The sequence below is a fragment of the Scyliorhinus canicula genome, chromosome 9 (assembly GCF_902713615.1).
Source record: "Scyliorhinus canicula chromosome 9, sScyCan1.1, whole genome shotgun sequence".
Classification (NCBI taxonomy): Eukaryota; Metazoa; Chordata; class Chondrichthyes; order Carcharhiniformes; family Scyliorhinidae; genus Scyliorhinus; species Scyliorhinus canicula.
Genome location: NC_052154.1, coordinates 142,389,636 through 142,417,314, shown reverse-complemented (window position 1 = coordinate 142,417,314; position 27,679 = coordinate 142,389,636). Strand labels below are relative to the sequence as shown.

The 27,679-nt window shown below is 49.1% G+C and overlaps 1 protein-coding gene across 6 annotated transcripts in view; it reads right to left on the bottom strand.

The window, feature by feature from the left end:
* The window catches only part of abcc8 (ATP-binding cassette, sub-family C (CFTR/MRP), member 8), a 362,311-nt gene that overhangs the window by 149,326 nt on the left and 185,306 nt on the right, over nt 1-27,679 (bottom strand). For 5 of the 6 annotated variants that reach the window (XM_038807799.1, XM_038807798.1, XM_038807800.1 and 2 more), the window contains 4 exons: nt 13,658-13,698; nt 6,966-7,111; nt 4,950-5,055; nt 4,560-4,670 (listed from right to left, as the gene is read on the bottom strand). In XM_038807799.1, the coding sequence (XP_038663727.1) occupies nt 4,560-4,670; nt 4,950-5,055; nt 6,966-7,111; nt 13,658-13,698 (404 nt within the window). The remainder of the gene's footprint in view (nt 1-4,559; nt 4,671-4,949; nt 5,056-6,965; nt 7,112-13,657; nt 13,699-27,679) is intronic. The other variant, XM_038807801.1, reaches the window with a different exon arrangement.

Genomic DNA, 27,679 nt, shown 5'->3' with positions numbered 1-27,679 from the left:
AAGGCTGTCCAGTACTCCACGAGTCTGGGGCAGGACCAGAACATGTGGGCGTGGTTGGCCGGGCCTCTTTGGCACCGTTCACATCTGTCTTCCACCTCCGGGAAGAACCTACTCATACGGGTTCTTGTTAAGTGGGCTCTATGTACCACTTTTAGTTGCGTCAGGCTGAGCCTTGCGCACGTGGAGGTGGAGTTGACCCTATGCAGTGCTTCGCTCCAGAGTCCCCACCCGATCTCCATCCCCAGGTCGTCCTCCCATTTCCTCCTTGTTGCGTCCAGTACGGTGTCGTCCCTATCTACCAGTCGGTCATACATGTCACTACAGTTCCCTTTCTCTAGGATACTTGCGTCCAGTAGGTCTTCCAGTAGTGTCTGTCGTGGCGGTTGTGGGTACGTCCTTGTCTCCTTTCGTAGGAAGTTTTGAGCTGCAGGTACCGTAGCTCGTTCCCCCCAGCTAGCTGAAATTTCTCTGTCAGTTCGTCCAGTGTTGCGATCCTGTCGTCCGTGTATAGGTCCCTGACTGTCAGTGTCCCCCCGTCCTGCCTCCACCTTTTGAAGGTGGCGTCGGTCAGTGCTGGTTTGAACCTATGGTTGTTGCAGATGGGAGCCCTGTTCGACATTTTGGTCAGGCCAAGTTGCTGCCGCAGTTGGTTCCAGGATTGGAGGGTGGCTGTCACCACTGGGCTGCTGGAGTGTTTTTTGGGTGGGGATGGGAGTGCTGCCGTGGCGAGGGCCCGGAGGGAGGTTCCCATGCAGGAGGCCTCCTCCGCACGCACCCACTCAGCTTCTGGCTCCTGGATCCATCCCCTTACTCGCTCGGCTGTTGCTGCCCAGTGGTAGAATTGTAGATTCGGGAGGGCTAACCCTCCCCTGGTTTTTGTTTTTTGTAAGACCTTCTTTGGGATCCTAGCATTTTTACCCCCCCATACACTTAATAATCTTTATTGTAACACATAGGCTTACATTAACACTGCAATGAAGTTACTGTGAAAAGCCCCAAGTCACCACATTCAAGTGCCTGTTCGGGTACACAGAGGGAAAATTCAGAATGTCCGATTCATCTATTAGCACGTCTTTCGGGACTTGTGGGAGGAAACCGGAGCACCCGGAGGAAACCCAAACAGACACGGGGAGAACGTGCAGACTCCGCACAGACAGTGACCCAAGCTGGGAATCGAACCTGGGATCCTGCTGTTGTGAAGCAACAGTGCTACCCACTGTGCTGCCCCAACTAATCCAGCATCAATTCCCATTTGTGGAAGAGAGTTCCAAATCTCTACCACCCTTTGTGTAGAAGTGCTTCTTAACATCTCCCTTGAATGGTCTTATCCTAATTTCTAGACTATGCCCCCTAGTTCTCGACTCTCATACAATGGAAATAGTTTATATTTATCTACCCTGTCTTTTCCTGTTAATATCTTGAAGACTTCGATCAGACACTCCTTGACTGTCTAAATTGTAGAGAAAACAGGTCTAATTTGTATAATCTCTCCTCGTAACTTAACTCCTGAAGTCCAGGTATCATTCTTGTGAACCTACGTTGCACTCCCTCCAAGGCCAAAATAACCGTGCTAAGGTGTGGTGCCCACAGAGTCCTAATGCTGTTGAATGTGAAGGGTGTGTTAGACTCACTCCTGTTGGAGATGATCATTGCCTGCCACTTGTGCGGCATGAATGTAACTTGCCACTTATCAGATCTGTCCATGTTTTGTTGCATGTGTGCATGAATAGCTTTATTATGTGGGGAGGTACACCTGGAACTGAATACTGTCTAATCATCAGCAAACATTAATATTTCTGACCTTATGGTGGAGCAAAGTTCATTCATGAAGGAGCTGCAGATGGTTGGCCGAGGACACTACCCTTCGGAACTCCTGCGGCAATATCCTGGAACTCAGATGATCGACCTCAAACAATCTCAACCATCTTCCTTTGTCCTAGCTATGACTCCAATAGTTTGTTAAAGTGTGATGTGAGGCCTCTTTCGAACTCCACTTGGATTTGTTTCTTACAACTTGAGTAACCAGCATTATTGAGCCATTCCAACACCATTGCATTGTTGCTCAAGCCAAGTTTAAGAACATGCATGATAAGATCTGTAGTTTCAGTTGTCACTGGATATGCAGAACTCTGATGTACATTTCTGCCTTATATGCATCAATCCTACCAATACAATGATGGATAAAGCCAGGACGATCAGGATGAAACAGGATTGATCAGCGAAAGTGATTTAGGGTAAAGGAGGATATGGTAATTTTTGAACTATGAGAGGTACTACCTTCTTGATAGATAAATTACTGCCAAACGTAGTTTTTGCAATGTACTTCTCCAGAATGATAGGAACCTTTTCAGCAGCGCTCAAAAACAGTTTGTGTCACAAACTTATCCATTTTGAACCTCCTTTGCCCTTCACGGTGCCTATAATTGAAAAATAAAACTCCCCAGGTCTAAACTAGAAACACAGGCATGACTAAAAGTGAAAACTACTGTTTGTGGCGTAATTAACTGTAGGGTGAAAGATAGGGTGATGCTGGATCCACAGCATAACTGCCAGGGCAACTACTCTACTGTAGATCTTAAATAGTACTGCATCTTGTTGTCTTCAGTGTGTGTTCCTCAGAATTTAGCATGTTTCTATCATGGTTTCAAGTTCAGATATTACAACTTCTTTAATCATCCACCCATTCAAAGAAGTGAAGAACAAGCCTGTTAAATTTAATTGATTAAAAATGCTGCCCACATATTTTGTTACCGAGTTTTAATGGAAGTCATTCATTTAAATTTAAAGGAAGTGGTACTCTGTTGTTTTCAAGTGGATTTGTGTTCTGTTTCATAGAACATAGAACAGTACAGCACAGAACAGGCCCTTCGGCCCTCAATGTTGTGCCGAGCCATGATCACCCTACTCAAACCCACGTATCCACCCTATACCCGTAACCCAACAACCCCCCCTTAACCTTACTTTTATTAGGACACTACGGGCAATTTAGCATGGCCAATCCACCTAACCCGCACATCTTTGGACTGTGGGAGGAAACCGGAGCACCCGGAGGAAACCCACGCACACAGGGGGAGGACGTGCAGACTCCACACAGACAATGACCCAGCCGGGAATCGAATCTGGGACCCTGGAGCTGTGAAGCATTTATGCTAACCACCATGCTACCCTGCTGGGCAGAATTCTCCCATCCTGTCCTGCAGCGGGTTTGGTGGCGGGCGAGAGCGAAAAATCTAGCGGGAGCCAAAATGTCAGAAACCCGCTGGCACCAAATCAGGTTGCCATTCTCCCAATGGCGGGTTAATGGTGGGTTGACCTTCCTGCTGGCTGGTGGAATGATTGGCATTTGCATCTCATGAATGACCATTAAACAACTGGTGTCCATTCAGGCTTTCCAATCTTGCATCACCCCATCATGACATTTCATTGGTCTATACCCAATTGCTAAAGAGTGGCGTGCACAAGGTGGTCCTCAGTTTGCAAGAGACTTTGAGATGAGTGCAATGAAGCCTTTCTGCCATACTGCTCCACTGTTCCTGAGCCCTGTGTACCATTCTGCTGGGGACCTCCATCTCAATGCCGAGTTGGTCTTCATGGACAGCATCGTGCTGCTGGACTCATGGACCCTCCTGTGTCACCTGGGGTCTCCACCCCCCTGGTGCCACCCACCAGTGCCTGTCTGGACAGCACTGTGCTGCAGGACTCATTTGGCCACCACGACAAAGGTTGGATGTTCAACCGAGGCGGGGGGAGTGCGAGGTGAGGCCAGGTTGGGGAGGGGAGTGGTGTGGCCTGACAAAGACAAAGGGGGCAATGTGGAAAGAAGGCTGTGTATGGAGTGGGGGAGGGGGAGGGAAGGGCTCATAATAACAGGCAGAGGGGTAAGGAGTTGGATGAAGAAGGTGAACAATGGAAGTCAGAGGGAAAACCAAGGGGAGGGAAGCTGGACCCCTATAAGACTGCATGAAAATCTCACAAAACCAGGGGGTCAGAGTGATATCACATCATTTACTGGAAGGGGATGCACAAAGATTCCAGATGTGGTGGATAGAGGTACAAATGGGGCCTGGGCACCTCGCAGGTGATGGGCTTGTGAGAGGGTGGCTGAATCAAGGAACTGGCTTCTTCTTGAGGGTTTTCCCTCTGGTTTGCTGATAATCTTCATGGTATAGTGAAGGCAAGTGGGCTGTTGAGAGTGATATGAGTGAGCTGGACTGGTGTTTAAATACATCGCCGGGACCTTTGAACTCGCCAGATTCAGCGAAGAACTCATCTGTCCAGAATTAATGAGATTCCAGGTGTGGGATCTGGCACGGGAAGGGTTCCGCCGCAGTCACCCTCTGCTGCATTTAGTCTGAAAAATGGAGAATTCCGCCCACTGTGTCAGATGACAAATCCAGCAGCTGATATAGACCTGACATAATTGTAACAATAACAATATTTTCTTGTTTAAAGCAAATAAACCTAAACTCTAAAACTAACAATCCTCATCTTCAGAAAGATAAAGAAAAGGCAAGTACAGTAGCTGCTGTAGAGGTAGATAGAATTGACAATATTTTCACCTTTATAAAAATATCATCTCCTTCTGTGCTGCTTATCTGCTGTCTGGACTGAGGTTCGTAATTGTGCCATTCGTCCTTGCTGGGCCGTTTGCGGTTAATAACTTTAAGGGGCTGTGCAGGAGTGAGTGGAAAACGGAAGGGTAAGTGTTCATAGCATGAGAAGTGCTTATTAAATAAATATACACAAACACACATATAGCATGAATCCTACAAACACGTTTGTCATCACTTGTGAATTGAAATAAGGATGCTATTAATATATGGAATGGATTTGATGGACTTTCAGTTACATTGCATGGCAGATTGTGAAGGTGCAGCAATGGTGAGAAAGAGGTGGATAGCACTGAGGAGCTAGCTGGCCGCATTGCAAAAATGTCAACTTATACTCACTACAGTCTGGTATTTGCTATTGCTTTCGCTGTTCAGTTGCACCACAACCCTGCTGTGATCCTCTCCAATTTCTTCACTCGAGAAGAATTCGCTTAGTTTCTGCACACTGAAAGGAAAGTATAGTGACTTATAGCAGCAAATCAGCAAGACTGGGAGAGTCAGGAAACCATATGACAGTGCAATTACTAATCCATGCAGTGATAACTGATAAAGCAGCTCAAACGGATGTGAGAAATATTTCAGACTCTTTTACAAATGTTGTCCTGTTTTCTCTTGGATGCAGGTTACAGTAAGGGCGACAGGGACTGGCCTCATTGTAGTGCATAATGGCAATTTATTTAACTAACTGGGCTGTGTGAGAAGAGGGTCTTTAGTTGGCCTACTCCAGTTCTACCTCAGGAGTATATTTCACTTTATTGATTAGAGTTTATAAAACACATTTTGACTTTTTTTTTTGCTAACACTGATATGTGTAGTAAAACATGCTAGCTAACATCTAAAAATGCATCTTACAGCAGCACTACTGCACTGTGGTCCAAAACAGAAACCCACACCAATTTTCCTTTCAGCATCTGCATATCAATTCATTTGCCTTCTTGGCTTGGTAGCTCCTCTAAATATTTCTCTCCATTATCCCATTGACGCTATCAATGGTTTTGTATAGAGGGAATTATAGAATTAATGATAATAAAAGTTAGTCCAAATGATTTCTCTCCAATTATTAAAATAATTAACGCCCATTTTAAGTGCCCCCCACCCCAAAAACAAAACGCCCCAGCAAGAATGGTGCTTCAGTGGTAAATCCACTTCCCAGTCAGGGATCCATTCCTGTCTGGCACCATTTGGTTGACTGTCAAGTCAACCAAGACTCTTGCTACAATCGGCTAGGGGCATGCTCAAATGCAGGAGCTGGGGCTCAAAAATGATTTTAACATCAGGGAGAGCCCTGCAATCTGTGGGAACCAACATCCGACCCCCGGCAGGAGGGGCTGGGCTGGCCAGAGGAGGCCAAGGCAAATATTTTAAAATCTCTTCTTTAGTGAAATCTTTGTGGTACAGGGTGAGCAGGAATACTCTGACCCACCCCCTCCCCTACCCCTCTGCGACCATGCCAAAGGCCTCAAGGTGCCTTTGAGCCACCCCAGCCCTAGCTTTGACTCTCACTCTCGGTGCTACCTTAAGCTACCAAAAGTCATGGCTGAACTGAGGATTTGCTGAGGACGGTTCCTTTGGGTCGCTGGCCATGTAAGGTTCCTGAGCCACTTTCCAGCTCTCCCCTGTACCACCTACCCCACTCAGCAGGAAACAAACGTATGAGACGAAGACATAATTGATTACACTATAACAAGGTTTTCCAAATTGTGAGTTGCGAACCCAGACACAATTTTACTCAGATTTGGCCATGGCTGTTGTGTTGTGGATTTCGATTGATTTCTGAAAGCTATGAGGCCTCCACTCGACAGCTGAAGTCTCCGTGGCTGCTTAAAAACTCTTGCATCCACCATAGATTTTTACTCTGGCATTGCACAAAGTCTGAGGCATTAAAATGTGGTCACACTGGGAAAATGTTTGGAAAGCACTGCACTATAAAACCAATTACCGATCTATCGCCAGTTTACAGATCCAATTGTCCTTTTGGGCTGGATTTTCACAGAGTCTGGATGACTTTGGAGGCCTTTTAAAATGGCGGGGGGTGGGGCCTAATTCCAAGACTGCTGGCCCCGTTCTCAGCATCGGCAGTTTTTCACTCGCTCCCTCCCCTGCTTTCCCATGTGAAAATAATGCACGGGGGGGGGGGGGGGGGGGGGGGGGGGGGGGGGGGGCATTTAAACGGGGATCGATCTCAAGGAGTTGTATTGAGAGCTGACTTGTGTTTTCATCTGGCTTTTTGTGTTTCAGGTCCTACAGAAGTATACTTGTTACTCTCATTATTGTTGTCCCCGTTTTAGCATCCATGCATTATGGCAGCATTAAGCGAACCAAAAGATCAAACATGGTCTTTGAACAATATTTTACCTCACTAGAGCTTTGACAGTCGAACGAACCACACTGGAGAGCAGGAAGAGGGGTGTGACCAGGATATGGAAGAGGGAGAGTGAGGCGAAGGCCACTGCTGGCGAGAGGTCTGCATTCTCATAGAGGTGGGTGTGAACAACAAAAGTCTTTTGGGAAAATTAGAAAAAATAATTGAAATCACCTCAGCATGAGCGAATAAAAATACATTTTAGGTCAAAATTAGATTTGCAAAGAAATCATGCTCAAGAAACTGAACAAGCAAAACTCAGTCACTCCTGAACAGAAATGGATCTTGTTTAAGCATTTTAGCTGGAGATTCTAATTCTTTTTTTAAATATAATTTTTATTGTAATTTTTTAGAGAAAATATAAAACATAACGACAAACAATGAAATGCAACAAAATAACCCATAATAACTGTAACACCCCCAGACCGTATCGACGCATGTATCACATCCCCCCACCCCCCCAACCCCAATGAACAACAAAAGAACTTAAAAATAAATTAAAATTAAATAAACAAACATAGTCATTGTCCACCCCCCCCCCCCCCCCCCTTTTTCCCTCCCCCTTCCCCCCCTCCCCGCCGGGCTGCTGCTGCTACTGTCCCTGTACCCTATCGTTGAGCCAGAAAGTCGAGAAAAGGTTGCCACCGCCTAAAGAACCCTTGTACCGACCCTCTCAGGGCGAATTTGACCTTTTCTAGCTTAATGAAACCCGCCATGTCATTGATCCAGGTCTCCACGCTTGGGGGCCTCGCATCCTTCCATTGTAGCAAGATCCTTCGCCGGGCTACTAGGGACGCAAAGGCCAGCACACCGGCCTCTTTCGCCTCCTGCACTCCCGGCTCCACCCCAACCCCAAAAATTGCGAGTCCCCATCCTGGCTTGACCCTGGATCCCACCACCCTCGACACCGTCCTCGCCACCCCCTTCCAGAACTCCTCCAGTGCCGGGCATGCCCAGAACATATGGGCATGGTTCGCTGGACTCCCCGAGCACCTGACACACCTGTCTTCACCCCCAAAGAACCTACTCATCCTCGTCCCAGTCATGTGGGCCCGGTGCAGCACCTTGAATTGGATGAGGCTAAGCCGCGCACACGAGGAGGAAGAATTAACCCTCTCCAGAGCATCAGCCCATGTCCCGTCTTCGATCTGTTCCCACAGTTCCCCCTCCCACTTAGCTTTCAGCTCCTCTACTGATGCCTCCTCCGCCTCCTGCATAACCTTGTAGATATCAGATATCTTCCCCTCTCCGACCCAGACCCCCGAAAGCACCCTGTCGCTCACACCCCTCGCGGGAAGCGAAGGGAATCCCTCCACCTGCCGCCTAGCAAATGCCTTTACCTGCAGATACCTGAACATGTTCCCCTGGGGGAGCCCAAATTTCTCCTCCAACTCCCCCAGGCTCGCAAACCTCCCATCAATAAACAGGTCCCTCAGCTGTCTGATGCCCGCTCTGTGCCAACCCTGAAATCCCCCATCAATGTTCCCCGGGACGAACCTATGGTTCCCCCTTAACGGAGCCTCCATCGAGCCCCCCATTTCTCCCCTATCTCGCCTCCACTGCCCCCAAATCTTGAGGGTAGCCGCCACCACCGGACTCGTGGTATACCTCGTAGGAGGGAGCGGCCACGGCGCCGTTACCAGGGCCCCCAGGCTTGTATCTCCACAGGACGCCCTCTCCATCCGTTTCCATGCTGCCCCCTCCCCCTCCATTACCCACTTGCGCACCATCGACACATTGGCCGCCCAATAATACCCCGAGAGATTGGGTAACGCCAGCCCCCCCCATCTCTACCCCGCTCCAAGAAGACCCTCTTCACCCTCCCATGCGCCCAAACAAAGCTCATGATGCTGCTAGTCACCCTTCTAAAAAAGGCCCTAGGGATAAAGATGGGCAAACACTGAAAAAGGAACAAGAACCTCGGGAGAACCGTCATTTTGACGGACTGCACTCTACCCGCCAACGATAGCGGTACCATGTCCCACCTTTTAAATTCCTCCTCCATCTGCTCCACCAGCCTGGTAAAATTAAGCTTATGGAGAGTCCCCCAACTCCTGGCCACCTGCACCCCCAGGTATCTGAAACTCTTCACTGCCCTCTTAAATGGGAGTCTCCCAATTCCCTCCTCCTGATCTCCCGGGTGTACTACAAATACCTCACTCTTGCCTAAATTTAACTTATAGCCCGAGAAGCCCCCAAATTCCGCTAACAGCTCCATCACCCCCGGCATTCCCCCTTCTGGATCCGCCACATACAACAGCAGGTCGTCCGCATACAGCGATACACGATGTTCCTCCCCACCCCGCACCAGACCCCTCCATCTCCCTGACTCCCTCAACGCCATAGCCAAAGGTTCAATCGCCAGTGCAAAGAGCAAGGGGGACAGGGGGCACCCCTGCCTGGTCCCACGGTAGAGCCTAAAGTACTCCGATCTCCTTCCATTGGTAACTACACTTGCCATCGGAGCCGCGTAGAGCAGCCTCACCCATTTGATGAATCCCTCCCCGAATCCGAACCGCTCCAGCACCTCCCACAGGTACCCCCACTCAACTCTATCAAACGCTTTCTCCGCATCCAACGCCACCACTATCTCCGCCTCCCCCTCCACTGCCGGCATCATAATAACATTTAGCAGTCTCCGCACATTCGTGTTGAGCTGCCGTCCCTTGACAAATCCTGTCTGATCCTTGTGTATCACCCCTGGCACACAGTCCTCTATCCTGGTGGCCAGGATCTTCGCCAGCAACTTAGCGTCAACATTGAGGAGCGAGATAGGCCTGTATGTTCCACACTGCAAGGGGTCCTTATCCCGCTTTAGGATCAGAGAGATCAGTGCCCGCGACATCGTCGGGGGCAAAGCCCCCCCCTCCCCCATGCCTCATTGAAGGCTCGCACCAACAGGGGGCTCACCAGATCCGCATACTTTTTATAAAATTCCACCGGGAACCCGTCCGGCCCCGGCGCCTTACCTGACTGCATTTGTCCAATCCCCCTGACTAGCTCCTCCAACTCTATCGGCGCCCCCAGCCCCTCTACCAGCTCCTCTTGAACCCTTGGGAAGCATAGCCTGTTCATGAAGCTCTCCATCCCCCCTCTCCCCATCGGAGGTTCTGACCGGTACAGTTCCTCGTAGAAGTGCCTAAAGACCCCATTTACTTCTGTCCCCTTCTGCACTACATTCCCACCCCTATCCGTCACTCCACCAATTTCCCTAGCCGCATCTCGTCTGCGGAGCTGATGCGCCAACATCCTGCTCGCCTTCTCCCCATACTCATATACCGCGCCCTGCGACCTCCTCCACTGTGCCTCCGCCTTTCTGGTGGTCAACAAGTCAAATTTGGCCTGCAAACTACGCCGTTCCCCCAGCAACCCCTCCTCCGGTGCCTCCGCGTATCTCCTGTCCACATCCAGGAGCTCCCTCACCAGTCTCTCCCTCTCCTTCCTCTCCCTCCTTTCCCTATGGGCCCGGATGGAGATCAGCTCCCCCCGGATCACTGCTTTCAGAGCCTCCCAGACCATCCCCACCCGGACCTCCCCCGTGTCGTTGGTATCCAGATACCCCTCAATACTTCCCCGGACCCTCCTACACACCTCCTCATCAGCCAGCATCCCCACATCCAGGCGCCAGAGCGGGCGCTGGTCCCGCGCCTCCCCCATCTCCAGATCAACCCAGTGCGGAGCATGGTCTGAAATCGCTATGGCCGAATACTCTGCATCCTGCACCTTCGGGATCAATCCCCTGCTCAGGACGAAAAAATCTATTCGGGAATAGACCCTATGGACATGGGAGAAAAAGGAATACTCCCGCGCTCTCGGCCTCCCAAACCTCCAGGGATCCATCCCTCCCATCTGGTTCATAAACCCCCTCAGCACTTTGGCCGCCGCCGGTCTCCTACCCGTCCTTGAACTGGACCGGTCCAGTGGGGGATCCAGCACTGTGTTAAAGTCTCCCCCCATGATCAGGCCCCCCACCTCCAGGTCCGGAATGCGGCCCAACAAGCGCCTCATGAAGCCGGCATCATCCCAATTCGGGGCATATACATTAACCAGCACCACCTTCTCTCCCTGCAGCCTACCCTTCACCATAATATATCTGCCCTACTTGTCCGACACCACCTCAGCCGCCTCGAATGCCACCCTCTTCCCCACCAGAATCGCCACCCCCCCGGTTCTTCGTGTCCAATCCTGAGTGAAAAACCTGCCCCACCCACCCCTTCCTCAGACGAACCTGGTCCGCCACCTTCAAGTGGGTCTCCTGGAGCATAGCCACGTCCGCCTTCAGCCCCTTCAGAAGAGAAAATACCCTAGTTCTCTTAACCGGCCCATTCAGTCCCCTCACGTTCCAGGTAATCAGCCGGATCAGAGGGCAACCTGCCCCTCTCCCCCGCCGGCTAGCCATAGCTTATCGACTGCTCGCCCCAGGCCAGCTCGCCCCTCCTGACCTGTTCCCCATGGCGATAACGCCTCTCCTCTACCCCCCCGGCCCACACCAGCTCCTTCCTGGCCATTCCAGCAGAAACCCGGTATCCCCCCCCACCCCCCCAGGCTAGGACCCCTCCTAGCCGCGACGCACCCTCCATGGTACTTCCATGAGTCAGCTGACTTCTGCTGACCCGGCAGCTCCCGCCAAAACCCATCTCCTCCCGGCATGGGGTCATCCCCCTCTTGCCACACCTTCTTGGCACCGCTTCAGCGGGGGAAAGAAAACCAGTGAAGGCCACGCCCCCACCTCCAGCTCCGCCCCCCCCCGCCCCACAGCGCGGACATCCAGAGGAATGCCCGCGCTTTCACACTGCCACACCCCACCTTTCTGACACAGCTCCTCAAAATTCAGTTTCACCCCAACCCCCAGCCCCGTACAGAAGAGAACATATAAAGCACATACCCCCAATGTTCCCCACATACCTCACACCCATACCCAACAGACAAACCCACCCGGAAACAGAGCAAAAAGAAAACCAGCATAAAAATAACACCTGTCAAAATTGAAGAACAGCAACAGCGAAAACAGCAACGGCCATAGTGTGTCCCCAGACCCTAGTTCGAGTCCAGTTTCTCCGCCTGTACAAAGGCCCACGCCTCCTCCGGGGACTCAAAGTAGTGGTGCCGGTCCTTATATGTCACCCACAGACGCACAGGCTGCAGCATTCCAAATCTGACCTGCTTGGCATGCAGCACCGCCTTCGTCCGGTTGAACCCGGCCCTCCGCTTTGCCACCTCCGCACTCCAGTCCTGGTAGATTCATACTACCGAATTCTCCCACTTGCTGCTCCTCTCTTTCTTGGCCCAGCGCAGCACACACTCCCGGTCACTAAACCGATGGAACCACACCAGCACCGCCCGCGGGGGTTCATTTGCCTTAGGCCTCCTGGCCAGCACTCTGTGAGCTCCCTCAAGCTCCAGGGGCAAATGGAAGGACCCCGCTCCCATCAACGAGCTGGAGATTCTAATTCTAACTGTCCAATGAAAACTAGATGGATAGCATTAAAAATGCCTGGGTTACATACTCGCCAGAAAGCTGTCTGAATCCCACCTTTCCAAGAAGCTAATGGATATTTCTGCACAGGCCACAGTCAGTAAGTTCCTAAATGACACTTGCTCATTAGGAGGTAATAATTTCAACAGACACACGCAGATGGCACGACCTTTCCAAAACTGCAGGTCAGCGTGAGGAATATCAGGAAGCTGAAGAGGTCTTTTGGGGAAAATGTTTACTTTTCCTTGGTGGGACCAGGAGCAGCAGGAGTGCTCTTCTTGACCTTGATCACAAGGAAAGTTTAGGCCTCCTCGAACCTGGACTAATTTTTCTGAGGCTGGCAACCACTTCCCACTCTTTCTAGGTAGGTGTGAGCATTATTAGCCAGCAGCTAAAGGAATAAAACTTCAATGAGGTCAGTTTTAACTTCTGGGTTGAGCAACTGACCCGTGCTAACAGTGAAGAGACTAAGAGTGTAATTTTGAGGTCTGGTTCTCATTTACCATATTTGCCGAACCATGGGACCTACTACACCAGAAGACTGCTGGGACTTCTAAAGAAAATATTTAGGAACATTTCGATGTAACATTCAGAGCATAAGACACATGGCAATTTTAGATAAACTAGCCTCACCCATTTTCAGCAGTTCACAGAATCATCGAATCCCTACAGCATAGAAGGAGGCCATTTAGCCCATTGAGTCTGCACCAACCCTCCGAAAGAGCACGCTACCTCGGCCGAATCCCCTGCCCTATCCCTGTAACCCCATAATCCCACCCAACCATTGGACAATAAGGGGCAATTTAACATGGCCAATCCACCTAACCTGCACGTCTTTGGAATGTGGGAGGAAACCGGAGCAAACGGAGGACATCCACGCAGACACTGGGAGAATGTGCAAACCCCACACAGACAGTCACCCAAGGTCGGAATCGAACCTCAGTCCCTGGCCCTGTGAAGCAGTAGTTTTCAGGGGACTACCCAGGGAGATAAAAGTGAGTTGGCCACTTGTGGAATAGACCAAGGAATTAAATAATCGGCGTCACAGCGTGCGAAAAAATATATAGAAATCAATTACTTAGGAAATTGTACCTATCCACCTCTCTGCATTTCTGAATTATTAGCAAATCAGTAATTTCAACTTACAAGGCTAATATTTGCAAAGGAAATCTACAACTTTGTTGCAGCAAATTAAATACCAGTACTTACTGTGAGGACTGCTGCAATGGGTATTGCCGCATTCATGAAAACTGCAAACAAGAAAAAATCTGGTGAAGCTACAAGGTGAAAACAGCTCAGTACAACCAGTACATGTGTTTCATTCAGGAAATGTGGCTTGGATTTTACAGGACATACGGCCCACGTTCTAAATGGCCGCGGGCTAGTTGCAGTTTGGGAACAACTACTTTTGTGTGTCACTGTCGCAGTAGCTTAGACACTTACTTGCTTTGTAGACAGTCATACTCTTGTCCATCTATCCTCATTGATTAGTTGAAACAAAAGGAGACCGAACACCTGAAAGAGCAGCCTGCTGCAAGGTCACATTGAGATTTAACTGGCGCGAGATGGTAACTAAACTAACAAGATAAATGGAGGGCGAGATCCGTCCGAGAGGCAGTATGGCGCGACACAACACAAGTAGATGCCGAGAGATCCCTCTTCTGGGATCTACTCGGCACGCCATGCCTTGCGAGATTTAATGCGATCTCGCGAGATGTCGGAATGTGAATCCCACACATTGAGGGCAGAATTACTTTTTAGCAAATCTGCATATTAAAGTGAGACAGCTAGTCTCACTATGATATGCATTCCCAAGATCTACCCAAGGTGTGGTAAGTAACCCACTTGCTTTCGAGAGCTCGGGCAAGCGCCATTCAATGCTGGTCTTCACAAAAGGGGACCAGATGGATCGCCCAGAGGCCCCCACGTGCCAGGCTGGCATTTTTCCTGTGGTGGGGATTGGGCTGGGGGTGCCCTATGTGGGAGTGCCTGAGGACCCCCTTATTGGTAAGCTGGGATGTTGGGGGTCGCACTGGGAGGGTCGAGAGATCGGGACGCCATTTGTCTGCTTGCACTGAGGAGTTCTGGCGAGCAGAGCTCCTCAGGGCAGGGAATATGGCAAAGTGCATTCCCCGCCGAGGCACCCAATCTACCTGAATGGCTGTTCGATAGCGTGGTGTTTCTGAGCACCGGGAAGCACCCAGCTAATCGCGTACGCTAAGGGCCTCTGTTCCCATTCGGGTAGATCCCACCCAGTGTCTCATCTGCAAGATGCCTGATTTTCTAAAGAACCCAACTCCCTGATAAGTTTCTTATACCGAATTAGGGATTTTTTTTTATAATGAGGACAGAGTGTACATTCAAATCTTCTTCTGCAAGAAGGATGGAAGTGCAAGTGTTTACTTTTACTGCCAATTGGTTTTAGGTATGGGGTGTCATACTGAAGGTCATGAAATATACAAAGCTAAAGAAAATATTAAACTAATTGCTTTCTTCACAAATTTCATTGTGTTTTTTAAATTTTTTAATCCAATTTTTAAAGTTACAAAGCCAATGCGCAGCGTGCACAGGGAAATTCCTTAACCATTCTCATTGCTTGCTCCAAAAACAATTTAAATTCAAATTGCATCAAATTCATGTCCCCACAAGAGAAACGTACAAAATGCAAGCTGACAAGAAAAGTCATTGCACCTCATTTGGGGCTTGATCTGATACTTGATTTTAGCCAAAAGGCTGACATTGTGATTACAGAAATATATATTTTTTTGGGTGCAGGGTCCTTGTGACTTCCAAAAGGATGTCTGCAATACCCATGCACTTTCCTTTATTTAAATAATTTTTCCAATTATGAAGCAATTTAGCATGGCCAATCCACCTACCCTGCACAACCAGGGGCTGGTTTAGCACAGTGGGATAACAGCTGGCTTGTAATGCAGAACATTACGGGGTTCAATTCCCGTACCGGCCTCCCCGAACAGGTGCTGGAATGTGGCGACCAGGGGCTTTTCATAGTAGCTTCATTGAAGCCTACCTGTGACAACAAGCGGTTATTATTATTATTTTGGGTTGTGAGGGGTCGTAACCCGCACAAACACAGGGACGATGCAGCAAACTCCACACAGACAGTGACCCAGGGCCAGGATCGAACCCGGATCGTTGGGGGTTGGAATGGCTTCCCAACACAGCCCTACCTCAGGGGCATATTATAGAATTATAGAACAGTACAGCACAGAACAGGCCCTTCGGCCCTCGATGTTGTGCCGAGCAATGATCACCCTACTTAAACCCACGTAACCTGTATACCCGTAACCCAACAATCCCCCCATTAACCTTACACTACGGGCAATTTAGCATGGCCAATCCACCTAACCCGCACATCTTTGGACTGTGGGAGGAAACCGGAGCACCCGGAGGAAACCCACGCACACACGGGGAGGACGTGCAGACTCCACACAGACAGTGACCCAGCCGGGAATCGAACCTGGGACCCTGGAGCTGTGAAGCATTGATGCTAAACACCATGCTACCGTGAGGCCTTGGGATTCTTGGGGTGCTCCACAGAGGCAGACAGCCAACTGGTCCAGTTAAAGCCCCACTTAACGCCATTCTGCTTGAGCGGTTGCATTTTTCTGGCATCGGAGCGGGCCCTGCTGTATGTGGAAGTTGCCTGGTCAGTCAAGCTAGTCTCCCAGCTACAGGTAAATGAGCCTACAGAGTTGGAGGCTCTGTGCTTGGATGATGTGGCCATAGAGTTGTAAGTTTGCAGCCCAATCAGTGATTAGGCCAGTGGACAATGTTCCACTCTGATCAGATGGTCATACCAGCTTTGGGCTTTTTAATTTAGAACTTCAATGCAAGTAGCCGAGGGTGTCTTCAGTTGTGGCACATCTGTCCTCACCTACTGCCTTGATATTGCCTTTCCTGCTGGGGTTGCCGACCTGACATCACATTGGGCCCTCTGAATGGACCTGAAGCATCAGGAACCTATCTTATATCCTTAATGGAAAGGTGCACTGACAACATGGGCAGGGGCTCCGAACCCCCTTATGTGTCTGACATCAGGGCGCTGACGCCTGCTTTGTTTATCTTTCCACAGACACTTCCTAACATTAATTTCTGTTCTTATTTCAGCCTTACTGACTGTTGGTTTACCAGAAAAACACTCTGGGAACTGGGCTCTTCCATCTATTGTACTTTGTTTACCTTTGGTACACAAGCTATAAATATGTGATTTTACTAAAGAAAATACAGACCATAAAGAACCTTTCAACTACATTTCTTGCTCCATAACAAATTGATGGTAGTAAACTTTCAGGACAACTTAAATGCTGGGATATTTTGTCATGATAGATGAGGAAACGTTAGGCGTGACCTACCTGAATGGGGACAGAGTCCCATAGTGCAGGCGATTAGCCAAGTGTTTCCTGGTAGTCGGAGCGCTGGAAAACATCCCTCTATCTATTGCCCGACCGGGTAGATTAGGAGCCTCAGCGGGGTATGCGCGGCCGAGGCTGCACTTAGCCCCCTTCCCTGCATTGAGGAGCTCTGCTCGCCAGAACTCCTCAGTGCAGGGAAAGATTGGGACACCATTTATCTCTCGAACTCCCAACCCGACTCCCGAACACCCCTTCCCCAAGCCCCAACATACCCCCGCCACACCCACGCAGGGCACTCCCCGTCCCAATCCTCACAGAAAATGCCAGCTTGGCACCTCAGAAGTTCCAGTCTGGCACCCTGGCAGTGCCCCTGCCAGCTGACCATGTCACTTGGGCACCATGGCAGTGCCAGGCAAGCAGTGTCAAGGTGCCCAGGGTGCCAACCTGCCCAGAGGGCAAGCTCCTGGGGTCCTCTAATCCCCTCGGAGACCCATACGAGTGCCATTCCATCTGGTCCCCATTTGTGGAGACAGGCACTGAACAGCACTCACCCAAGGTCTCAAGGTGAGGGGGGTTAGATCCCATGCCTTGGTTAGATCTCGGGAATTCATATTTCAGTGAGACTAGCTGTTTCACTCTAATACGCAGATTTGCCAGAAAGTGATCCCACCCACAATGGGCAGGATTCCCTTTGTGACGTTTCGCAAGATCTGTGGCGAGTTGGGAAGGTCCCAGAAGTGGCATCTCCCAGCAAATACTGGCCGCGCCATGCTGACTTTTGGGCGCAACGTGGTCGGTAGATCTTGCCCATGATCAACAGTCGCAATTGAATGAATAATTGTGATTCTTTCTAGCTATCTGTTATCCTGTATTGTTACGAGAGTTTAAACAAAATTAAAACTCACAAAAGCTTTTGGAATGAAGTTACTAAAAATATGAAATATAATAGACTCCCTGAGACCCATGAAAGATATTACAAATGGATGCATGATGACCTTATCACTGTTATACAGCCATATTTCTCCCTGTTGGCTAGATTGGACTTGAACCATTATGAACCATGGAGTGAATGGAGAGTCTTTAACTGTGCAAAATCAAACGCAAGGAGCCAAAGGAGATCATTAAAAATCAAAGAAATTGCCCTGCAGGAGCAACTACTTCATGTTTAATCATCAATTTATGGAATATACTGCCATCTAGTGTGGTATTAGCTGAGTTAAAGTGTTCAAAAGCTAATTAGATCAATTCCTGATTTAATATTGAATCAAGAGATTTAAGTTTGGATAAGCGAAGAGATCAGATTTTGTTCAGAAACCTGGGGCGGGATTCTCCGACCCCCAGCCAGGTCGGAGAATCGCCAGGGTCCGGCTTCAATCCTGCCCCCGCCGTGTCCCGAATTCTCCGGCACTTGAGATTCGGTGCCCCCCCCCCCCCCCCCCGGCGATTCTCCGGCCCGCGATGGGCCGAAGTCCCGCCGCTGTCAAGCCTCTCCCGCCGGCATGGATCAAACCAGCTACCTTACACGCGGGAGCAGGCGGCGCGGGCGGGCTCCGGGGTCCTGGGGGGGGGGGGCGCGGGGCGATCTGCCCGGGGGTGATCCCACGGTGGCCTGGCCCATGATCCGGGCCCACCAATCGGCGGGCGGGCCTGTGCCGTGGGGGCACTCTTTACCTTCCGCGTTCGCCATAGTCTTCAACATGGCGGAGGCGGAAGTGACCCCCTCCCCTGCGCATGCGCGGGAATGACATCAGCAGCCGCTGACGCTCCGGCACATGCGTGGACTTCCACCGGCTGGCAAAGTCCCTTTGGCCCCGGCTGGCGTGGCGCCAAAGGCCGTCCACGCCAGCCGATGGAGCACCAACCACTCCGGCGCAGGCCCAGCCCCTCAATGTTATGGCTTGGCCCCTAAAGGTGCGGAGACTTCTGCACTTTTGGGGCTGACCGATGCCGGAGTGGTTCATTCCACTCCATCACGCCGGGACCCCCCGCCCTGCCGGATAGAGGAGAATCCCAGCCCTGAACTGGACACAACAACAAAGTTGAATGACCTCTTCTGGTTTATACAGCATCAATTTTAACACTGGGCAGGATTGCGTTGTATCGGCGCTATAGAATTGTGGAAGGTAGGGAAGTGCAATGGCTTCAGCTAAGGCCTGGGAAAATCGAACCTTATACCTAACTTTATATGTTGTCTATTAACCCTTCCCTAAATCCGCATGGATAAAGCAGAGACCATGAGCAAGACTTTGCACAGTCGAACTCCCTGGAAACGTAGGGAATGGTCCCCAACACTAAGGAAAATTATTAGGTCGGGAGGTAATGGGGGCAGGGTGGGGGTCCTAATGGTAAGTGTCAATGAGGATGTGGGGGAACTCAAGACTTGGGAGGTCAGCACCTGTTCCTCCAGTCATTTTAACTTTAAATTAAAAAGCATTTGTCTGGGTCTCTCCTGGCCTTCAACAAGCAGCCTCAATCTCCAATTCAATTCACATTGGGTTCTGAATTACATCAGTGGACCTTGACTTATCTATATTAATGAAATATCTTGTTGTCTGCCGCAGATGACCCCAAAGGTCATGAAAACTCAGGAGTTAAAGTCACAAATATAACAGGTAGTTATGTGGGATCATGGGAAGGCAGTGTCAGAGTGGTATTGTCGCCAGACCTGTACGGAGCCCAGAGATCCAGAATAATATTCTAGGGAACTGGGTTTGAATCCCACCAAGACAGATGGTGGAATTTGAATTCAATAAAAATCTAGAACCATGTTGATTAACGTAAAAACCCATCTGGTTCACTAATGTCCTTTAGAGAAGGAAATCTGCTGTCCTTACTTGGTGTGGCCAACATGTGACTCCAAACTTACAGCAATGTGGTTGACTCTTAAAATGCCCTCTGAAATGCACTCAGTTCAGGGCAATTAGGGATGGGCAGTAAATGCTTGGCCAATCAGCGATGTCCACATGCCATGAATGAATAGAAAATAAAAACAATTTTAGCCCCTTTCCCACATCATTTCTGGCAGGCAAGCAGGGTTAAAATTGGGACTAAATAATTTATTCAATATTTATTGGGATTCACTAGGAATCAAGCAGGGTTGCCAAGAAATCAGTTCCGCAAATTCTACTCAATGAAAAATTACACGGTGGAACTGTGCCATTTTATTCAGAAACTCATATTTCAAGTTTATCAATCAAAGTGTTTGGCAATTACCACATTTAGCAGAATTACAAAAATAGTGCAGGGCAGAGGAGGCCATTCGGCCCATCGTGTTTATACCGGCTCACCAAATGTGTAGTTCATTTGGTACCATTCTCCTGCCTTCTCCCTGTATCCCTGCACATTCTTCCTTTTTAAGTAACTGTTTAATTCCCTTTTGAATGCTTCAATTGAAGCTGCCTCCACCACACTCAAACAATGCATTCCAGACCTCAACCACTTGTTGCATGAAAAAGTCTTTCCCCCCTAGTGGCTTTTGCTTCTTTAACCAATTACTTTAAATCTGTGACCTCTCAATCTTGATCCTTTCATGAGTTTGCAATGATTGGCTCTTGTGATATCCATACAATGTTTTTTTATATAAATAGCATCCTGTGATTGCATGAGACTAATTCGGTATCTACTGGCATTCCCAGAGGCCGTCTTGTGATAGAGTCAAATTTAATCTCATTGGCTCACATTTTTGATGCAACGCTTTGGCAACATTAATATTTACCTTTAATCATTTGATATGTTTTATTTGACTTAGACCTTCATTATTTTAGACATGGATATCATTGGCCACAAAGCCGGAACGGCTGTCTTTAAGTGCTATAGAAAATACTTCAAAGCTTTCAGTTTACTGCCAAGCATATTTCTGCCTTGCCTGTTAGTATTGCCCCCTTTGCTGCTGTCAACGGAGACTGAGGACTTGAATAAATCAACAAGAAAACAAATGATCTTGAAAGTATATCGTCATCTCATGCTTTCTTAATGTGAACCACTCAAAATAGTCATGTGTAAACTGATACTTTAAGTTTTTATGGGCAGCGAGCAGAGTTGAAGACTAGAATATTTTTCTATTTTTGCACTCAAAGTAACCATCAGTCATAGATATGGCATAGGAATCAGGTGATTTTATCCCAATTGTGTGTCTTAATTCCAAGATCAGAAGAGCATCACCATTACACCTCAATAAATCATTGCCCACATAACACATCCTGTGGACTCTTGCGGGATTGGTAATTTAATACCAATTAGCACTGCAGTTTTGTGTTGTTGTCATAAGTTTCACTGCATCAATTAGTGTTGCCTGTGAGAGTCATCAAAAAGCACATGTTGCAATTGGGGATTACATGTGTTACTTTATTGGATGTTTTATATGATGTAGAAATTAGTGAAGTACCTAGAAACAGTGCAAACTGTAGGAAAAATTGAGCTGTATCAGACTAGGTTGGAAAAGCGTGCGTTTTTCCTACTTACCTGGTACAATGCAGAACAGCACTGAATTACATCTTCCATTAGATCAGTTTCACCAGCCTGGGTTTAAATGAATGGACAAATTAATGTGGGGAAATTGGGGGATGGCTGGGCAAAGGGACAATGTTCCTTCTGAGCTACGCAAGTGTAGCTGCGCCACAATCTGGAATATGCTGCGCAGGTACCAACAGGTCACACAAAAGCCATATTCTCTTTATGTGTAATCTTAACAGGATTGGTAAAGTCCAACAGCTTTCGGAGCACCGCTCCTTCCTCAGGTGAATCGCCTGAGGAAGGAGCAGTGCTCTGAAAGCTAGTGATTCGAAACAAACCTGTTGGACTTTAACCTGGTGTTGTTAGACTTCTTACTATGCTCACCCCAGTCCACCGCCGGCATCTCCACATCTTAACAGGATTGGACAGTGCATGGGGCGGCATGTGGCGCAGTGGTTAGAACTGGGACTGCAGCGCTGAGGACCCGGGTTCGAACCCCGACCCTGGGTCACTGTCCGTGTGGAATTTGCATATTATCCCCATGCTGCGTGGGTTTCACCCCCACAATCCAAAGATGCGCAGGTTAGGTGGATTGGCCAAACTAAATTGCCCCTTAATTGGAAAAAAATTATTGGATACTCTACATTTATAAAAAAAAGGATTGGCAGTGCAACAGTCAGACTGCTCATAGCAAACAGAAGCTACTGGTAACGTTGGTTAGGATTGGATGCATGGTTTATGTTGCAGAAAAGAATAATGACATCCGCAACCTGACTTTTAGGTTTCATTGAGGGTGATTGGCGGCAGGGGGTAACCTGCTCATCAGAGTCCACGCAGGAGCTCAGGCAGGTGAGAAATGAAGACATTGGCAAGGACTTTGTGCTCCCATTCGCATCGGGCATGAACAGCAACATGGGCGCCAAATTCTGCAGCGGCCCAAATTGTGTTATACATTGGTGGATGTCCTGTAGTGATTGTCCTTGCCACCCACCAGTGATATCACTGGATTCCTTAAAACTAATTATCAGGCCTTATTGCCTGATAATCCCCCTGCCCACACCCCTCCTCTCCCGTTACAGACCCTGCTGAAGAAGCTGTGGAGAGTGCATCCCTCAGAGGGAGAGGGTCATGCCTGTCAGTTATGCGGGGAGGCGTTCTACTTATACTTTTGTGTACCAGGGGGCCTTTAAAAAATGTATTTCCTGGTGGGGCGGGCTCCAGCATGACATTATGGGACCACCCCCTGCTTTTTCTCAATGTTGTAAGCAATACGGCAGATAAGGCCATCGTTGGGGCTGCCACTTTTCCCGTCCACTGCAATATTCTGCATAAAAATGGAAACTTCTGCCCAATTGGGTGGGATTTTGCACCCACTAATGGCAATTTTTCCTGCGGTGGAATAGGCTTGCCATTGGCTGGTGGGAGTTCTCCGGTCTTGCTGATGGCAACATCATTTTTTGTCGTTCACCAGCCCTGCCGCTGGGCTGCTGGGGAACATGCCATGTGGGGTTGCCATCGATGGGACCAGAAGATTCTGTTGAAACAATGAGCTGAAAAATTCAGCCCATTGTTTAGGGTAGAAAGGTGGCACGTTGGTACACTTCATTTAGACCTATAAATTCAGACAACCTGAACTTCTTAATCTTATACCTGATTTGATATACTGTGGTGGAATTAGCAAATGCACTGGAGGAAGATGCACAAGAGAGGGGCTGAGGTGACAGGAGACACTACAATTTTAGCAGGTGTGAGAATGTGGATTCAATGTACCTTGTTGTTTAGGATTCGTGAACAATGGATTAAAACAGCTTTCAGTTCTGCTGAAGGTAAGCGATGCAATTTATTGCAGACATGTGCCAATCCAAGTGCCACCACACAGCCATGAATTTTTATCAATGACAAGCGATATTATGTGGCGGGCAACCTCAAGAAGAGGTTCATGTTGGTGTGCAGCATGATGCTTTCATACTGGGGCAGTTGGGCACCCTTTTGTTTGAGCAAGTAGACATAAGGACTGATAAATAGGAGACATAGGGGGCTGGATTCTCTGGTTCCGAGATGCGTGTTTCTCAGCAGCGCCATTCGCTGGCGGCGGGAATCTCTGTTTTCAATAGGATTTCCCATTGAAACCACCCCACACCGCCAGGAAACACACGGCCCGGGGTGCACTGCTGGCAGGAAAAGGGAACTACAACAGCTGGAGAAATCCTGCCAGGATTTCCTTAAATCTGGTTTGTGACACCTGCGAGGGACCCCACCAAAGAGGTACATCAGTGTTACAACCAGGGCCACATGAGCACCAGGTGTATCATAAAGGGAGTCAATGGAATGCTGAAAACTCAATTTAGTTGCCAAGATAGGCCTGAAAGGCTCTTTAATACTCACAGTGAGGTGACACAGAATGATCTTTCACAACATGGTGCAGCAGAAAGCATTGCCGGTGGAAAGATAAGGCACCATTGTTCAACTAGCTGCCCAATACATTGCTGCCCAGAATTGCAGGGATGTCCTTAAAGCTCAAAAATTCAGCAAGTAGTGACTCACACCGTCCAGGAATCATCACAAATGAAATCTTCCAGCCCGTTTCCAGCACCAGAACCCTTCTTTGCACAGAATCTTTCAACCACACATCCACCCAATGCACATCTGATAGTAAGCGCTATCATGTAATATCATTAAAAAAATGAAAGGGCAGTAGATGCAATCATCGGTAAGATGTGGAAATGGTGTTAAGCGATACATTCTACATGTTATTTTAAGAAAAATAAACTGAGCAACGTAACATTTCTTTATCGCTCATGTGCATGTCCTTGGTGAACAACAATAAATTTCTCATTTGCTATCTACCACTCATGTTTGGCTTCTGAAGTAGAAAGACAGACTATTTAAATTCCTACCCTAAGTGTTGAAATGTTTTTGGCCTACCACTCTGAGTTTCAGAGTATAGAGTGCCTGGGTGATGATTATTGTGAATGCTAAATTCACAGTGTAGCACATAAAGAGAGTGACATACAAGGGGCTGGATTCTCTGTTTTTGGGACTATGCCATCACGCCATCGTAAAAACTGTGGACTTTCACGCCAAAAAAGCAGGGGGCTAGCAGGGACCCGGCGTAAAACTAAGGCAATAAGGTGCAATGAGGACCTTCTTGCAGCCATCGTTGAATTATCTGGACATAAGTGATGACCATGCTGGGGAGTTCAGGGACCTTTATAGCTTCTGGGTAGCCAGTTACATGACTAGACAGTGCCTTAGCACTGCCCCCTGGCGGTGCCAATCTGGATTGCCAGCATGCCTGGGGAAAGTGACAGGACTGTCAAGGGGCGTAGCCTGAAGGGAGGACTGAGAGGTGGGCCTAAAGGGGGGTCTCTGAAGGGGAGGCCCGCAAGAGAGGAGCCTTTAACAACCCAATAGCAGGGTATCACTTACTTGGGGCGGGGTCCAATTGACAGAGATTGGAGGGGTTCACTTTGCCCGTGAGAACGGGGGGAGGCTTGTAGGTTTATTCGGGGATCTGAGGATCATATCTTGCCGCCATCTACTTAGCACATTTTTTAGTGAAAATCACCCCTGGCTGCGAAGAAATAACTAAGTGTGGGAAGACACAGCAGACTTGATTCCCACCAATTTTACCGCCCAAAATGACACTTCGCAATTCTGCCCTGACATTGTGCCAGCACACCCTTCATGCCCGTCCTAAGGCTCTCCTTCAGGCTGATCTTCATTCATGGCCATGCCCCGTCTCATGTTCTACCTTTGGCAGTGCCTCTTGGCATCCTGGCACTGTCCTATGGCACCCTGGCACTCAGGTAGTGCCTCTTTGGCATGTTGGCATGGGGACAGGGTTCCAAGACACTGTCCTGACATGTCCCCAACCACTCGCGGGTTCCAATGGCCTCCGAGACCCTCCCAAGCATGGTCATCATGTCTGGTCTGGTTGATGGGAATCAGTAGTGAATCCGGCGAGTGGGGGCAGTGAATCCTTGGAGCCAGAAGACTCTGACTGAGTTTAAATAATTATTTAAATATACGACTAAAATTCACACCCAGTGAACGCCCAGTGCGAACCAGTTTAGGGGCTTTCCCGCTATTCTCTGGGAATAACAGTATGCGCTCCAGGCGCAGCACAAGAGGAGAATCACCCCCATTATCTTTTATTTATGGCCCAAGTTCATGTCTCATCTGCAATGGAAACATCCTGTCTACATCCATCCTATCAAAGCCTTTCATAATGCTAAAGATCTCCATCAGATCATTTTTTGAGAGAAAACATTCTCAGCTCATTTAATCTTTCCTGAAAGGTATAACCTCTGAGTTCTGGTCTCATTCTTGTAAATCTACTTTACATCTTCTCCAGTACCTCGAAAACCTCTTTATAATTTGAAGAATAGAACTGTTTGCAAGGCTCCAAATGTGATTTAACACAAATTTAACATAATTGCTGTGCTTTTCAATTTTACTACTGTCGGAATGAACGCAAGTTATTTATTTGATGTTTAATGACGTATAAATCTGTTTTGCTACTTTTAGAGATTTGTATACCTGTAATCTAGATTTTCTGCTCTATTTTGCTCATTTTTGGATATTTATTTTCTTTTTAAAAAAAAATAATTTTTATTGAAATTTTTGAAAAATGTATAACAACAAAACAATAATAATAACAATAATAGACACCCCCCGGACCCGTAACAACGCATATACCGAGCCCCCCCACCCCTCCCAAACCTGATGAACAACAAAATAAATTTTTAAAAAATTAAATTAACGTAAACAATACCCCCCTGTACCCCCCCTCCCCCCCCGGGTTGCCGCTGCTGCCGACCTAGTTCCCTATCGTTGAGCCAGAAAGCCGAGGAAAGGCTACCACCGCCTAAAGAACCCTTGTACCGAACCCCGCAGGGCGAATTTGACCTTGTCCAGCTTAATGAATCCCGCCATGTCATTGATCCAGGTCTTCACGCTTGGGGGTCTCGCATCTTTCCATTGCAACAAGATCCTCCGCCGGGCTACTAGGGACGCAAAGGCCAAAACACCGGCCTCTTTCGCCTCCTGCACTCCCGGGTCCACCCCAACCCCAAATATCGCGAGTCCCCAGCCTGGCTTGACCCTGGACCCTACCACCCTCGACACCGTCCTCGCCACCCCCTGCCAGAATTCCCCCAGTGCCGGGCATGCCCAAAACATATGGGCATGGTTCGCTGGGCTCCCCGAACACCTAATGCACCTGTCCTCACCCCCAAAAAACCTGCTCATGCTCGTCCCGGACATATGACATACAGTACCTTGAACTGGATGAGGCTAAGCCTCGCACATGAAGAGGAGGAGTTCACCCTCCCCAGGGCGTTCGCCCATGTCCCCTCCTCAATCTGCTCCCCCAGCTCCACTTCCCACTTAGCCTTCAGCTCCTCTACCGACGCCTCCTCCACCTCCTGCATCACCTGGTAGATGTCAGACACCTTCCCATCCCCGACCCACACCCCCGAAAGCACCCTATCCCTTACCCCCCGCGGGGGCAGCAAAGGGAACCCCTCCACCTGCCGCCTAGCAAACGCCTTGACCTGAAGGTACCTGAACATATTCCCCGGGGGGGAGCTCAAACTTCTTCTCCAGCTCACCCAGGCTCGCAAACCTCCCGTCAATGAACAGGTCTCCCAACTTCCTTATGCCCGCCCTGTGCTACCACAGGAACCCGCCATCAATGTTCCCTGGGACAAACCGGTGGATCCCCCGCAGCGGGGCCTCCACCGACCCCCCCACTTCCCCCCTGTGTCACCTCCACTGCCCCCAACTCTTGAGGGTAGCCGCCACCACCGGGCTCATGGTGTACCTCGTTGGAGGGAGCGGTACCGGCGCCGTTACCAGTGCCTTCAGGCTCGTGCCTCCGCAGGACGCCATCTCCATCCGTTTCCATGCTGCCCCCTCCCCATCCATTACCCACTTGCGTACCATCGAGACATTAGCTGCCCAATAGTACCCAGAGAGGTTCGGCAGCGCCAGCCCCCCTCTATCCCTGCCCCGCTCCAACAAGACCCTCCTCACCCTCGGAGTCCCGTGCGCCCAAACAAATCCCGTGATGCTGCTGTTCACCCTCCTAAAAAAAGCCCTCGGAATGAAAATGGGGAGGCACTGAAACAAAAACAAAAACCTCGGGAGCACCGTCATTTTAACGGACTGTACTCCGCTTATGCAAAGTCCCCCAACTCCGACCCACCTGAACCTCCAGGTACCTAAAGCTCCTCACTGCCCTTTTTAGCGGGAGCCTACCAATCCCCTCCTCCTGATCACTCGGGTGTACAACAAACAGCTCGCTCTTGTCCAGGTTCAACTTGTAGCCCGAGAAACTCCCAAACTCAGCAAGAATCTCCATCATCTCCGGCATTCCCCCCACCGGGTGTGCTACATA